The sequence below is a fragment of the Megalobrama amblycephala genome, linkage group LG13 (genome assembly GCF_018812025.1).
Source record: "Megalobrama amblycephala isolate DHTTF-2021 linkage group LG13, ASM1881202v1, whole genome shotgun sequence".
Lineage (NCBI taxonomy): Eukaryota > Metazoa > Chordata > Actinopteri > Cypriniformes > Xenocyprididae > Megalobrama > Megalobrama amblycephala.
Genome location: NC_063056.1, coordinates 38,546,340 through 38,563,050, shown reverse-complemented (window position 1 = coordinate 38,563,050; position 16,711 = coordinate 38,546,340). Strand labels below are relative to the sequence as shown.

The following is a 16,711-nucleotide window of genomic DNA, read 5'->3' as shown; positions in this document are numbered from 1 at the left end:
TGGATTTGCAGTTATTATTTTGTGTCAAATTGTTGGATTTTGAGGTAAAATTAAACCGTATATATTGTATTGTTATATATTGTGTTGACAACTCATCAATTAAATATTTACCATCTCATATTCTGCATAATTGGGTGTTTTTAGATAAACTGACAAAAACTATACAAGTTTTAGGGCTGGACGATATGACGATATATAGGCTATAACATTGATATAAGCGATTTAGACCTACCTATATTGTATTTATATAAAGCGTTCACAGGCAGATTTGCTTTATGTATTTCCCCGGCGTCGAAATCGGGCACATATAAATGTCAGGAAACACGATTCCTGGCTGCATGTCAATATCCATGGATTAGGTTTCTTTGACATGATATAATGAACACTTTCGAGCCCAACCTTTAGAATAATCGTTTGTTTTACTTGCGTTTTCACAATTTCCCCTATTAAATCCAGTCATTTAGCAGGTTCTTTTGCCACTCAGTCCATCTTAGGGAGCGCGTTCCGACGGAAAAGTGACGTCTATGCATACCCTCTATTGCTAATATGTTGCTAGCATGTTTCAGTATTTTGTTAGCATGTCGCTAGCATGTTTTAGCACCTTGTTAGCATGATTTAACATGTTGCTAGCATGTTTTAACACATTGCCAACATAAATTAACTTTGCTAACATGATGTAGCATTCAGCTAGCATGCTTTAACATTGTTAGCACATTGTTACCATGAATTAGCATGTTGCTAGCATGAATTAACACATTGTTAGCATGATTTAGTACGTTGTTAGGTATGAATTAGCATATTGTTAGCATGTTTTAACACATTGCTATCCTGAATTAGTTACATTTTGCATTTAAATAAACACTGAAAATCGGAAACAGATTCTGTCTGAGTCTGCTTATATATTATTAACACTACACTGTCTCTTTTTGTAGATGTTTTATCTTCTCTTTAAGGTTTCTTGTCCTTTCAGCCATTTTTTTCCCATTATCTGTCTATTTTGTTTTAGGTGACTGGCCTTCAGGAAGGGAGTTTTTATCAGTTTCGTGTCTTCGCGGCCAACATCATTGGACTGGGCGACCCTTCTGAACCCAGTGAACTGCTTTTGTGTGAGCGCTGGACGATGCCTGAGCCTGGTAAGATCATGCACAGTTAGGGAATAATGGGAATTTTACATGTTTTTGCATTCATTTTATGCAGATGGTATTATAAAAATGTACACACGGCAACATATAAATAAGATTAAGGCAACAACAAAAGTTTTCTGTCGATCTGTTTATCATGTCTGTTATTAGTTCTCTGGTTTCATGCTTTTCAGAATTTTAAAGTGTCTCTACGTGTCTCCTACAATAAGTTAAGCATCCAAGGTCAAAAAACACTTGAATTTTCTCATAATGCACAATGCACATCACCTCATTTCTCAAAGAGTCTGAAAATGGTTAGTTTGAAGATTCAGTCTCCTTTTCCGTGAGCCTGCTCTGCTCTGATTGGTCAGACGGCCCAGTCTGCTGTGATTGGTCAACAAAGCTGGGTAGTAACAGATTACAAATTCCAAAAATCAAGTACTTGTAATTAGAGTAAACTACTTTTTAAAATACTCGTAATCAGATTACAGTTACTTTTTTATGGATTACATGATTACATATTATTTACACAATGGCAGTAATTTGTTCACAATTCATTGATTCTCCTAATTTTTCATTTTTTTAACGTTCATATTTTTTTCCAAATAAACCTGGTGCTTATTTACGTTCGTGATTCTTCGAGTTTTTCCGGTGGTGAGGGGGAAATATAGATGAAATATTGATGAAATATATATGAAATAATACATAATAAATGGGATCTTCTCTGAAATGAATCGCATTTTTGAGGGCCTAAACATGCTCGAAAACTCATGAAACTTTGCACACGCGTCAGAAGTGGTGAAAATTTACATCTGATATGGATTTCAGAATTAGGTGTGGCAAAATGGCTCAATAGCGCCACCTACAAAATTTCAATTAAGCGCCTTTTGTGCTATGTTTCACATATAGGCCTGAAATTTGGTAGACAGATGTAACAGTCCAATACCTACAAACCTGAGCGATGTTAAATTGCAAAGATCTAGAGTTTTCGCTGAAGGGCGTGTCCGTGGCGTCCTGACAAATTTCACTGTTTTACCATGAAACAGGAAGTTGTTGTAACTCAGGTATACAATGTCAGATCTGCTCCAATCTTCACATGTTTTATTAGAGTCCTGGCATAAATGCCAATATTCAGTTACAGTCATAGCGCCACCTGCTGGCAACAGGAAATGGCATGCTTTGTACTGTAATTCACTCCCAGAAACACATTTAAATTTGCCACGAAGTTCCAAACATGCAAGAAACACGTTAAAGCATGCAACACTTGGCTAAGTGCTAATGTATGCGATTAACGCCATGAAACAGGAAGTTGTTGTAACTCAGGCATACAATGTCTGATCTGCTCCAAACTTCACATGTTTGATAATAGTCCTGGCCTGAAGACATCTACATGGCAATATTCAGTTATAGTCAACGCGCCACCTGCTGGCAGCAGGAAATGTGGTGCATCAAAATGACTTTGCCATATTTCTCCTCAATTTATGCGCTTTAATGAATACCACCCACTGTTCACTGTTTTCCTAAGGTTACGGGGTGGCGGTGAGCCCGGGTGCGATTTCGTATCAATTCCAGCATGAGTCTCATACTTTTGAAGTGCATCAGAGTTTATATTTTATAACGACTTCATCTTTACAGTGTGCTTCACTAGAGCGCATCTCTCTGGCACAGTGATACAGAATTCAACAATCGATAAAAGTCGTTTTTCTTCCATTGTTCTTCCTTTGTGCTGGTTCACTTGTTTGCAATTTTTGAGGGTTATTTCACTTACAGCACATTCATTTAACAAGAGAGAGTGGAGACGGCTGACGGCACACTACATTTCTCCTTTGGTTATTAGTTGTATGCCTTGGCATATTGTGAGCTAGATGATTTATTTCTTTTATTTTATTGTGTGTAATATGTTCAAAAGGATAAGTACAGCTCTTAAAAAGTGAAATGTGTGAAATACATAAGAGAAATGAATCCATGTGATCTAAAAGTTAAAGCTGAAGTGTGTAATTTTTTCAGTTTGCAAATAGGTTTCCTGAACACAATTAAAATGAGTTCCCTAAGCATCTTTAAATGGACAGAGTGGCAGAGTGATGATGGATAACTGAATTATGTTCTGCATTCATTTCTTGCAGGTTGTCCATATGATCTGGAATTTAGAGAAGTGAGGTGCAGCTCTCTGGTGCTGCTGTGGGCGGAGCCTCTGTACAAGGGCCAATCAGAGATCAGTGGGTATATAGTGGAGATGAGTAAGGGGGCGGGGTCTGAGGATTGGACCCCTGTGACAAGTGAGCCGGTGACAGAAACTCACTTAAAGGTTCGTTTAGTTTCTCTTTTTGCAGTACATTTACCAGGTTTGGGCAATATTCAGTATTTAGGATTTTGTATTGAATCGCAGTCTAATTCTACATCATTATTACAGGTGAATAAAGTAAAAATATAATGATAATGATCACTATACTTACCCAGATTAATCACAGTAAATTAGGACAACTGGTTTGTATTACAAGTGTTCTGAAATGTTATGTTTAAATATGTAAATAATGCATTATCTAATTAAATATGCACTAATTTGCAACATTTCCAGAATAGAAATCTGAACATAAAGCCAGTTGCAGGTTCTTGTTTTATTTTCTTGACGTATTTGAGTTAAAGTGAATCAGTGTTATTTAAGTTTTATGGTTTCATTTTGAATTAGCTTTTTTTTTTTCATGGAAATTTTGTTTTAATTTTCTAGTAATTTTATGTGCTTTTTCCATTTTATTTGTTTTTGTTTTTTAATATTGCTAATTAGGTCTAATTTAATTTTTATTTTTATTTTAGTTTTAGTTTTAGTTTTTATTTATTTCCAGTTAATACATTTAGTTCTTCAACTTAAACTAATTTCATCTTATTGCCAAGGCAACATTTCAAATTTTCATATGGTTTAATTTTTGCTAATATATATATATATATATATATATATATATATATATATATATATATATATATATATATATATAATTTCAGATTTATTTCAATTAATAGAAATATTTTTTAAAAGTTTTTAATTAATGATAATAACCCTGTGTTGGATATCTCACTCCATAAATCAGAAAATACTGTCAACAGCCAGAAAAATATACATTTTTAAACCATATTTTCAGGAATAAAACAATATATAAATCAAGTTAATGATATATGAAGAAACCCCTCTGTTAAACCCTTCAGATAGGAATAAAACTGTAAAGTCTGGTGTACCTAAAGCTGCTGAAGTGGAGATTTCTGACAAACTCACCACCTTTAAAGATATGTATTATAATTGAAATGTATAGATGCAAATAGATAAAATGCAATAAACACTTAAAAGTGTATTTTGGATGTTTTCTTCCACTAGTCTGAAAGAAAACAAAAAAACGAAATAGCCTAAAATCTTAAAATTCACCAGTGCATGAAAAAACATTCGCCTACAGTGTCTTGAATTAAAAGAGCCTCAATGCCGTTCTGAATAGTTACATTTGCATCCAGTCCCACAAAAGCTTTGCAAGAGGAGTGACCTCTTTTTGGATGGTTGTTGTTCAGGTTTCAGGTCTGCAAGCAGGTCAGACGTACCGCCTCCGTGTGTCTGCCGTTAATGACGCTGGAGTCGGCATGTCTTCTGTGCCGTCTGAGCCAGTCAAAGCGCAGACTAAAGCAGGTCAGCTCCCTGGAAATCTCCATAATGATTTCATTCTCATTTTACACTGAGTTGTGTTTAACTCTATCCCGCTTTTGCCACCAGGAACCAAAGAGATTGAGATCGGAGTTGATAATGATGGCTTCATCTTCCTGAGCTTTGAAGCTGCTGACATGGCTGATAGAGACGTCTTTAAGTGGAATAAGAACTACGGAAAAGCTATTGATGCTGGACGAGCCCGCTTGGAGAACAAAAACAACAGGTCTTTTGCCAATATGTCATAACATGAGCACACTTTTTCAGTAGCTTTAGTTCTGGAAGTATGTTTCTCATTTATTTTTGCCATAGGGATTTCCAGCAGTTTGACAATAAAGAGTTCTGAACTATGAATCAAACAAACCAACATACAAACTTTGATTTAATGCAAAAAAGACAGAAGACTGCGAACTTAAATTTTTATGCGCAAATGATACTCATCCCATGAAGCACTGCAATGAATTAATCAAAAAACCAAATATATATATAAATAAATAAATATAAAAACAGTATATATTGAGTTAATTAACATGTATATTAATTACCTCAATATATGCTATATATACAGTATATACATATATATATATATATATACACACACAACTTTTATGTTAGATGCGATTAATCACGATTAATCGATTTGACAGCACTAATATGTATAGAAATATATATAAAATGGTGTGTGTGTGTGTGTGTGTGTGTGTGTATTATCCTAATGTATGCTGTTTGTATTTTCTTTTCCTTATTAAATTTTGATAATTTCTATTTTTTGAGTGTTTAAGGTGTTATATACTCAAAAAATAGAAATTATAAAAATTTAATAAGGAAAAGAAAATCTGAATCTTTAAAGAACATCCTGGTCATTCTTTTCCATATAATGAAAGTAAATGAGGGACAAAAATTGTTATAAAATGTCCCATAAAAGTAGTTCATATGTCTTGTGTTGAATATTCATATATAAGTCTTCTGAAGCCATATGATTACTTCCAATCTGTTGAAGCTCTGAAATGCACTACAAATCCTACAACTATTTTAAATTAAATCTTTTTGCTTCAACAGAAGAAATAAATTTATACAGTTGTGGGTTCGAGTAAATGATGGAAATTATTTGTTTTGGATAAACTGTACCTTTAAATAGTCTATAAACCTGGTCCAAATGTTGGTCATTATGTCTCCCAGGTCAGTTCTTACCTTCACGGACGCCTCGGAGCAGGATTTGGGCCTTTACACAGTGGAGCTGAGCGGAAACCCTGACATCTCCTCTAGCTTCACCTTCACTGCGGATGGTAGATATTCATTCCTATCTCTGCATAATGCATTACCTGAACACGGTGGCATAAGACCTTGTGCAAACTTGATGCATAACTCGTCTTTTCTTAGTTTTACCCCAGTATTTTATCATCATCCGGCCGCTGATTAATGTTTTGTCAAGCCCCTTTGCCCTTAACCATGTTGTACAAGATTGTGTATTTTCACCCTACTCAAAGTGTGACTGTTTGTGTCAGATATCTTGTATGTATAAGCTGCATGACAAACATAATCTTTATAGAGATACAGAAAGAGAATACAGAGCGGTTTAACTTGAAATCTTATTTGCAAAGATGTCAGATCATTCTGACAGCAGCCGGTATCTTTGTCTTGATATTGTGGACTGCTGCAAGTGATTGAATTTGACTTTGCAATTGTGCCATTTTCTTTCTCAGATCTGGAGAGGCTGACAGAACTCAGCTGGCATGTCAGAAACCCGTGTAAGTGAATCAAATGCACGTCAGAAACTGCACAAATGTTCAGAGAATCTGAGATAGATTAGCATTCAAAGTTTGGGGTATGCAAGATGTTTTAATGTTTTGGAAAAAGTCTTGACAGAATGCTAATTTTTGCTTAAACTTTATTGATTTAAAGGGAACATATCATGAAAATCTGACTTTTTCCATGTTGAAGTGCCATAATCGGGTCCCCGGTGCATCTACCAACCCAGAAAACGTTAAAAAGGACAATCCAGTAACTTTATTTTGGCAAGCCTTTCTCTGCGAGCATGTGAAAAAACGAGACGCTCAGATTTCGCTCCCCTGGTGATGTAGGAAGGGGATCTTATTATAATATTACCGCCCTTTAATCTGCACTTTTCCACCCACAGCGGCACCATTTTGTTTTCGCAAGTGTAAACGGTGTACCAGTCCTTTTAGCTTTGTGAGATTCTCCAGCTTTGTTGTTGTTGAGCTGTTAAAGCTCCGCCCTCTTCTGGAAAGGGGGCGGGGAGCAGCAGCTCATTTGCATTTAAAGGGACACACACAAAAATGGTGTGTTTTTGCTCACACCCAAATTTGACAAGCTATAATAAATGATCTGTGGGGTATTTTGAGCTGAAACTTCACAGACACATTCTGGGGACACCAGAGACTTATATTACATCTCATGAAAAGGGGCATTATAGGTCCCCTTTAAATCTTTGTACAAATCTCTTCCTCATTTGGCAGTGATCGCTCTGAGGTCTGAAGGCTGGCAGGTGGACGTGTCGGAGCAGGGAAGTGTCCGTCTGTGGCTGCAGACAGAAGCTCTCAGCAGTGCCGCGGTTCTTCGGCTCATTCTCAATGACGGAGAGATCTCCAGCACACCGGTAACCGGCTCCGATCACATTTTGTGCTGTCTAATTTGATTTTGACATTAATAAAGTCATCTGCATGTGTATGTTCATTCATTCATCTTTCATCGGCGACTTCTAAAGAGCTGTGTGGGTGTGTGTCCTGCAGGCCCGTAAGATTAACTTTGACAAGGCGCGAGGTCTGGTGGAGATCCTGTTTGATCAGCTCTCAAGAGAAGATGAGGGCTCGTACACCGCGCAGCTCAAAGACGGCCGGGCCAAGAACCAGTTCACACTGGTGTTTGTGGATAAGAGTATGTTAACAATATAACATTAAACTACGAAGCTGGTATTTGATTAAACAAATAATAAGAAGATATGCAAATATATTGTAAAATAAAAAGCAGCCGTATTTGCATGATTCTTCAGTGATTTGTTTTCAACACTGATAAACAAATCAGCATATTAGAATGATTTCTGAAGGATCATGTGACACTGAAGACTGGAGTAATGATGCTGAAAATTCAGCTTTGATCACAGGAATAAATTACATTTTAAAGTATATTCACATAGAAAACAGTTTTTTTAAATTGCAAAAATATTTAACAATATTACTGATTTTATTGTATTTTTTTATTGTATTTTTGAATGGTAGCATATGTATATTTATATACACTACTGATCAAAAGTTTAAAGTTTGTACATTTATTTTTTTATGGTTTTGCAAAAAGTCTCTTCTGCTCACCAAGGCTGCATTTATTTGATCAAAAATACAGTAAAAACAGCATTATTATGAAATATTATTACAATTTAAAAGAACTGTTTTCTATGTGAATATATATAGTAAAATGTAATTTATTCCTGTGATCAAAGCTGACATTTTTCAGCATCATTACTCCAGTCTTCAGTGTCACATGATCCTTCAGAAATCATGAATGAAATGCATTTTATAATGTTAATTATCCATTTTTAATCACCCACTTGATGCAGCAAAACTCAAATTCAAAGTCAGTTTTAATGATATATCTGGCGACAGGCCAAAGGTCATACTGAATATTTCTCCAGATTTAATCTGAATTCTTCTGTTTCATTGTTTTGTCAGAGTTTCAGGACACACTGGCCAAATCTGAGGCCAACAGACGAAACTGGAAGAGAAAGGCGGGTGAGTCGACCAACAGATCTAGAGACCAATAATAACAGATGAACAGAGAAACCATGTCAGCAGATGCACAAATGTATACAGACAATTACGAGAAGCTCTCATGCAATGCATCAAGAGCTAAAACACACTGTAGCTACTGGCTGACTTTTACAATTTAATCTACAATAAACGTGGATATCAGAATTGAAGTTTAAATCGAGTTTACAACAAGCTCTCATTTGTTAACAATGCATTAACTAACAATAAGCAATATTTTTTAAGCATTTATTAATCTTGATGGTTAGGAAAAATATATTTGATCATGTCAGTTCACAATGCATGCAACTTTTGAATTTAAAAACGTATTAGTAAATGTTAGTTAACATAAATTAAGATTACATTGTTAGTTCGTGTGAACTAGTTATGGAACCTTGTTGTAAAGTGTTAATCATAATATTTTTCAAATACCACTGATTCAAGTCAAATGACTGAATCAAATGTTTCTCTCTGTGTTTTGTTCTCCAAGGTCCCCATTTCGAGGAGTTTTTGTCATGGACAGTGACCTCCAATTGTGAAATGATTATAAAGTGCAAGGTAATGATATTTCTTCACGAATGACAATGCATCAGTATTTAAACAGTATGACAACCAGTGTGTCTACGGCTGCAGGTCACTAATGTGAACAAAGACACGCATCTGAAGTGGTTTAAGGACGGAGTGGAGCTTCCTCAGGCCGTGTACGAGCCCTCGGGTGTCAGTACGTTCACTGTGCCACAGGTACTGCTTCCATCGCATTCACCCTCAAACCCATATGAGAACAGAGACAGGACATGTTAAGGGTTCAGTACAAGTTCAACAGAATTTGTGACATAATGTCAGAAAAGTTATATGGGTGATTTAGTATTACAGCTGCAAAATAAACCAATTTTTACTTTAAAGCTTCATGGAATTGCTTTGGCTTTAACATTTCTGCTTTTACACAAATAAAAAATAAGCTGAAATAATTTCCTGTGGTAATCAATGTTCTGCCACAAATTCTGTCGATAAATCTTCACCTGTACTGAACCCGGAACATCCTTTAACTCTGCGACTAATTGCCTGATAGAGGAGAATTCCTTCCACCAATCTTCCTGGCACTTGCCGATTAAAGGGCTATTAGTGCGTAATTGTGCCCAGACTAAGACTGACCCGTGTTATTTGTCATAATGGCTCAGGTGACGAGGAAAGAGTTGGGTGTGTACAGGGCTGTAGTGAGCGACAGCAGAGGAGAAGATGACAGTGTCCTGAAACTGATCGATGATGGTGAGAACATCATTTTTACTGTCTGTCCCCTCACTGTGACATCATTGTGTACTAGTAAGATAGTATCATATAAATAATATACATATTAATATAAATGAACCTCAATAAATGTAAATTATTGTTTAAAATATCTTATAGCTATGAAAAAAACTTCAAGATTTCAAAGTAGGATTCTAGATATATTCTTTAAAAATGTTTTGTAATGTTAACATTTGACTTTTTTTAATTTTCTACAGTGCTTAAAATATATTATATTATTTTATATTATATTATATTATATTGTGTGTGTGTGTGTGTGTGTGTGTGTATATATATATATATAAAAAATTAAAATATTAAAGTGCCTAATATATATATATATATATATATATATATATATATATATATATATATTTAAAAATATTATTGTGCTTAAAATATATATAATATATATTTAAAATTTGTGCATGTATATATAAGTGTTTACAGTGATTTTACCATGGTTAAGGGGTTTTAGGTAATTTACTAATACATTAATTAAAAAAATTAAAAAATTGTATCTGTTAATATTATTTTATGGACCTGAACTAACAATGAACAGTTGTATTTTTATAAACTAATGTTGACAAATATGAATAAATACTGTTAACAAATGTATTGCTCATCGTTAATGTTAGTTAACGCATTAACTGATTAAAGCATTACCGAAACGATACTAATATGATCTTTTGTTTTTATTTTCCTCAGAATTTGAGCGTCTCATGCAGCAGCTCAGTAAACAGTGCGGTAGGTTGATGTCATGATGTTTCAGATGCTCATGTTCATTTGATATGGTTGTTAGTAATGAGGTCCCGTGTCCCACAGCGCTCTCTGCTGGTCCAGTGTGGATCCAGTGCACTGCTCAGGGCTTCAAGCTCTACTGCTCCCTCAAATACTACCTGAGCTACATGAAGACCAGCTGGTACTTCAAGTGAGTTTTTAATAATGATGACAAATCCACACAGAATTCTGCTTCAGATTTCACATTACCAAATCTTTTAGTAGCCTACTTGAAAGTAAGCCAAATAACTGATCCTAACTAATGGAGCAGAATGCTAAAAAAAAATTGCAATCTTGATTCAAACACCCACGCTATCTTATTCTTAAATGACAATAATTCGGCTTAAGCCGAACATTCAGATCTGCGCTTGCGCTGCTGCTGAGTCAAAGAGAGCAGTTGTCATGTATAAGTATGAAACAGCGTCCTTTCAACCACACAGTATTATTATTTCTGTCCTACAATAATTCAGATTATCACAGAAGTACTGGGATAAAAGTTTATAGTTCATATATTAACACTGATGTCTATGGTAGTGATCAAAATAGAGTAAATCATCTTTTGAAAATTAAGACGCTTAAAATAATGATTGTATAAATTACATCGTTACACCAGTAGGTGGCGACAAGAGAGTGATACAAATGTATTTGTCATTGAATCATTTATTCAAGAGATTCGATTACAAACGCTGAATCATACTGTTAAGCCTTTATGAGATGAGTCATTGAATCATTCACTCAAACCGATCTTTTTTCAAACCACAAAAAGAATTTCAAATTCAATATTTTTTAAATAGACTGCAGCAATTAAGATTTTGTCAGAATCTCTAGTAAATTACAAGTTATTTTATTTAGTTTTCTGTTCAGAATCGTGGGAGAATCATGATCTCCATTTTAAACAAAAAATTGTGGTTCTCAATTTATCAATCAAGATTGATCAATCTGAGCTATGCACAGTAATTTTATAGCTTTTTATTATTATTATTCCTCTACCAAAATTGTAGAAAAAAACATACAAAGTTGTCACTTAGCTCAGTTCAGGATTATTATAGTTAACTAAAACTAAAACCATCAAAAATAAACACTTTTATTACTTAAAAATAAAATGAATAATACAAGTAAAATATAAAAACTAAACTTTTTTTCAGCTTGGTTTATCTTGATGTATTAAAATAACTAAACGCGTTTAAAAAAATTACCAAAAATGACAAACACACAACAAAATTACTAAAACTTTAAGTAAAATGGAAAATATAAAGACAAAAATTAATTCTATTAAAGGTGCAATATGTAAGAATTTTGCAGTTAAATATCCAAAAACCACTAGGCCAGTGTTATATATTTTGTTCACTTGAGTACTTACAATATCCCAAATGTTTGCAACTATTTGTAAATCGTGAGAAAATTGCACAAGGGCAGCTAGTATTAACGTCTAGATGTGCACAGCTGAATCATCAGACTAGGTAAGCAAGCAAGAACAATAGCGAAAAATGGCAGATGCAGCAATAATACTGACATGATCCATGATATCATGATATTTTTAATGATATTGGTAAATTGTCTTTCTAAATGTTTCATTAGCATGTTGCTAATGTACTGTTAAATGTGGTTAAAGTTACCATCGTTTGGTACTGTATTCACGGAGACAAGAGCCGTCACTATTTTCATTATTAAACACTTGCAGTCTGTATAATTCATAAACAAAACTTCATTCTTTATAAATCTCTCCAAAAGTGTGTAATGTTAGCTTTAGCACGTTAGCCACAGAGCATATAGCATCAAACTCATTCAGAATCAAATGTAAACATCCAAATAAATACTATACTTACGCGATTGGATATGCTGCATGACGAACACTTTGTAAAGATCCATTTTGAGGGTTATATTAGCTGTGTGAACTTTGTTTATGCTGTTTAAGGCAAGCGCGAGCTCCGGGGGCGAGGAGCGTAAGGAATTAAAGGGGCCGCAGCCTAAATCGGTGAATTTCTAATGATGCCCCAAAATAGGCAGTTAAAAACATTTATTAAAAAAAAATCTATGGGGTATTTTGAGCTGAAACTTCACAGACACATTCAGGGGACTCCTTAGACTTATATTACATCTTGTAAAAAAAACGTTCGATGGCACCTTTAAATAAATTTTCTTGATTTTTTGCGAGTACCATGCTTTACTATGCCTCAGAGAAAAACACTATTTTATGAAGTAGCTAACATAGCATAATCAGATGCAGCTTTATTTTTAGTAACAGTAATACAGAATTTTCTCCATCATACAATATGCTTTAAAATGAATTGCATGCCATTTATCAACACAAGCCATCCAGCATTTAATATGATATTGTAAAATCGATCTATCTTACTGCAGTGTGTAACAGTGTCTCACAGCAGCCGCCAAGTGAATGTTCAGAGTAACTTTATTACATAATTTTCAACACACTCAAATGTATCTAATATGATAAACAGAGCTGTGTTACCTCATACTCATGACCGGAAAAGCGGCAGCAGCACTGTGTCATAATAAAAGTCCCGCTGCTCGTGAGGCATGTGTTGTGCAATCGCTCCAGCTCCTCGTTCAGCTCCACAACACTCGTCACGCTCTGCTTCATACTACAGTAACGTTAATAATCGCATCCATGAACATGATTTCTGCCCGAGTCCTATCCCGATTGTTTCCACCGGCCGTTGAGGTGGAGACCACATGTCCCGAGATTCCGCGCTCAAACTTGAAGTCATCAAGCTACGCCTTTGATTTGAATAGGCCTCTAGCGACCTCTAGCAGGCAAAATTATTACATACTGCACCTTTAATATTAATAAAAACTACAATAATATCTCAATGATGCTAAAATAACACTGGTTTAGATATTCTTGTATTTGAGGGATTTACAGTCACATTCAGTCTTTTTTTCCTTTGATCATTTCATTTTCTCCCTGTGACAGAGACAAGAGAATTGACTTGGAGGAACGGACCAAGCCTGGCAGCAGCATGCAGAAGGTTTGGATTGAGATATTTGGCCCCACTGAAAGCGATAAAGGGAAATACACCCTGGAGATGTTCGACGGCCAGGAAACACACACGCGCTCTCTGGATCTGTCTGGACAAGGTACACCGACACAAAACATGTGACTCGTGCAGGAGATTGAATTCCCCTGAAGACTAAAACATCTCTTTCTTCCTCTGTAGCTTTTGCAGATGCTTTGCTGGAATACCAGAGGCTAAAGTAAGTGAAGATGTTTTTGAATATTCATCAACTGAATTTAACCTTTGACCCTTCGCTAAGATCCACCCACTTTGGTTACTGTTGACAAGCTTTATATAACATTACATATATGAATGGAGATTTCTGTGAACTGTGTGGTTTTTCAGTAAAATGTGCTCATAAAGTGGCAAAAATGGTTTGGATCATGTATTCAATTCAAGACACGAGATTCAACAAGTTTTTACCAGCTATATAATTTTATCACCTATATATTATTCCTAATATATGAGAATCATATATATATATATATATATATATATATATATATATATATATATATATATACATGAAAATATATATTTTTCTTTATATTTATTGAAAGGTTAGAACATTACTTGAAATCTTACACTAAAAAACTTTCAGTGATGTTCAGGTCAAACTCATTCTCCATATAACTGTATTGTTTTGTATTGATTCACAGGCAGGTGGAGTTTGCTGAGAAAAGTGAGTATTGTTTTGTCGTGATTCTAGTTGTGCTTCGTTAAGCATTTACACACTTCATCATAACTGTCCATCTGACAGATCGAGCCAGAGTCACGAAGGGTCTTCCTGATGTGGTGGCCATAATGGAGAATAAGGTACGTCCCTCCATCACTTCTGTGTTTCATTGACTCTCTAGCTCAGCTCACAAAATCATTCCCTCTTTCTCTTTAGTCTCTGTGTCTGACGTGTTTTGCCGATGGAGACCCAGTGCCGGAAATGTTCTGGCTGAAGAACGACAGGGAAATCATCTCCGCTGGCCAGTATAACATTAAGAACGAGAATAAATCCTCCACTCTCACTATAAACCACGTGACCATGGAGGACTCGGGCAACTATTGCATATTTGTACGCAATAAACACGGATCGCAGACGGTTGTCGTGACCGTCAGTGTGTATAAAAAAGGTGAAAAGCCTCGAGCAGATGCAGTGCAACTGTAAATGAGTAACACCAGGAAAAACTCATCAGCGCACATCTATTTATTTGCCACATGAATGATGGGTGAATCATTTTTCATTAAAGTCAGTAGTGATTTGTAAGCTGGAATCTTGTTTCTGCCATGGAATAAGGTAATTTAGCTCTCAATTTTGACTTTTTCACGCAATTGCGAGTTTATATCTCACAAGTTGGACTCTAAAAGTTTATATCTTACAATTCTGAGAAATAAAATCAGTTAATATAGAGATTTTTCATGCAATTGCGAGTCTATAACTCACAATTCAGACTTTTTTTCTCCAACCCAATCTCACGGTAATTCGTACATATTTTATGAGGTGGCTAATTTGTACGAATTCGTATGACCTCGTACAATTTCATATGTTTTTTGTTAAATCTTTCGTATTTTACAAGTTGCCGAATTCGTATGCATTCGTACGAATGACTTACCCCTAACCCCGCCCCTAAACCTACCCGTCACTGGGGTTTAGACAAATCGTATGAATTCAAATTTGTATGAATTAGCCTCCTCGTAAAATACGTACGAATTGGTCATGAGATAGCATTGTTTTTACTTCCAGTCCTGAGATAAACTCACAGTTTTAAGAAAAAAAAAGTCAAAATTGAGAGCTAAAAGTTGAACATTCGTAAAGACCCGCTCCCTTTATTTACTGACAAGCCATGCCGCTCTCACGCCACACATAGTTTTCACGCCATGAAAAATACATCACGAAGAGGAAACTGACAACACATCCACAGACAAAACAGAACAAGTTACTTTTGATAGGAAACAAAGTCTCAAATTTTGTAATTTTTAAAGAAATTTAAACAATAATTGCCATTTTGTGGCATTTTGTTTAATGTGTCGTGACAGATCGCTGTAGCGCCTCAGCTCAAGGCTCGTGAACCGATCATCTCTTCCTAGTTCAATTATAGCATCAAATAAACATGAATGAACATCAGAAGGAATGTTTTTAACCACGGAAAGACGTCAGTACACAGTTTTGAAGTTCAAGTGCACCGACGTCAATCTACTACGGCCCTGTCCCAAATGGCACCCTAAACACTCACGGTCTTCCTACGAGTCCGCATTTTCGTGACGTAATGCCGCTTTGACTGTTGGGAAGATGTCTGCTGGTCAAACCTAAAATTGACAAACGGGACACCCTAAGGTCTCATGGACTTAACGGACACGTGCATGCGGCAGCCATTGGAAGACCAAAAGTGCTATGAAGTGTGCCATTTGCCACAGGGCCTAACTCCCCTGACTGCTTTGTCGGGCAAAATGGCGGATTCGGCATTATGATTGGTTAGATCGCCTGTCAATCAAACTCCTGGCGAAGGGTCACTTGCCTTATTCAGAATCAAGCTTCCATAGATTTTGCCTTATCTACTTGGCATGTGTTTGTTCATTTTGGACCCTGTATGAGAGAGTTAATGGTGCTTCAGAAGACGATGTGTTCTACAAGGCATTGAAAACTGATTTATTTTGTTGCTTGTTTCCTCTGTCTTGTGCCACTTACAGAATAAAGTTCAAATTAAACCTGTTCCTCTCTCCTTTTTTCATTAACTAAATAAAGCAGTGAGGGAATAAAAATGCAAACTTTGATCAGATAGACTGTGAACACACTTAGCTGCATTACAGTAGGCTCATAATCAATTTTTTTTGCCTTTACATGGATGGATGTTTCATCTGCTGATATTTCATAATAGAGAGCTCGAGGCCTGTTTCATCTATCATTATGCAACTCCAGGCTGATTCTTTTGAACAGATAGAAAGCAAATTCCACAGTCCACAGGGTCATTCACCCCTCATATGTTTAAACAGACTAGTATATTTTGTAAAACAGTCTTCCAAAAAAAAACTGAGAGGAGGATCTAGACCAGGGCTTGGCAACCTTTTTGACTTGTTAGCTTT

The 16,711-nt window shown here is 35.6% G+C and overlaps 1 protein-coding gene across 1 annotated transcript in view; it reads left to right on the top strand.

Annotated features, from left to right (window-relative positions):
• The window catches only part of myom3 (myomesin 3), a 71,812-nt gene extending 55,472 nt beyond the window's left edge, over positions 1 to 16,340 (top strand). Inside the window, exons 19-37 of the mRNA XM_048153694.1 lie at positions 1,007 to 1,133; positions 3,245 to 3,426; positions 4,671 to 4,785; positions 4,870 to 5,026; positions 5,980 to 6,086; positions 6,504 to 6,548; positions 7,278 to 7,417; positions 7,551 to 7,695; positions 8,484 to 8,543; positions 9,049 to 9,116; positions 9,192 to 9,299; positions 9,737 to 9,824; positions 10,551 to 10,589; positions 10,668 to 10,773; positions 13,558 to 13,721; positions 13,802 to 13,838; positions 14,299 to 14,321; positions 14,400 to 14,455; positions 14,532 to 16,340. Of these exons, the coding sequence (XP_048009651.1) occupies positions 1,007 to 1,133; positions 3,245 to 3,426; positions 4,671 to 4,785; positions 4,870 to 5,026; positions 5,980 to 6,086; positions 6,504 to 6,548; positions 7,278 to 7,417; positions 7,551 to 7,695; positions 8,484 to 8,543; positions 9,049 to 9,116; positions 9,192 to 9,299; positions 9,737 to 9,824; positions 10,551 to 10,589; positions 10,668 to 10,773; positions 13,558 to 13,721; positions 13,802 to 13,838; positions 14,299 to 14,321; positions 14,400 to 14,455; positions 14,532 to 14,798 (2,034 nt within the window). The 3' untranslated portion in view covers positions 14,799 to 16,340. The remainder of the gene's footprint in view (positions 1 to 1,006; positions 1,134 to 3,244; positions 3,427 to 4,670; positions 4,786 to 4,869; positions 5,027 to 5,979; positions 6,087 to 6,503; positions 6,549 to 7,277; positions 7,418 to 7,550; positions 7,696 to 8,483; positions 8,544 to 9,048; positions 9,117 to 9,191; positions 9,300 to 9,736; positions 9,825 to 10,550; positions 10,590 to 10,667; positions 10,774 to 13,557; positions 13,722 to 13,801; positions 13,839 to 14,298; positions 14,322 to 14,399; positions 14,456 to 14,531) is intronic.
• The last annotated feature ends 371 nt before the right edge of the window (positions 16,341 to 16,711 follow it).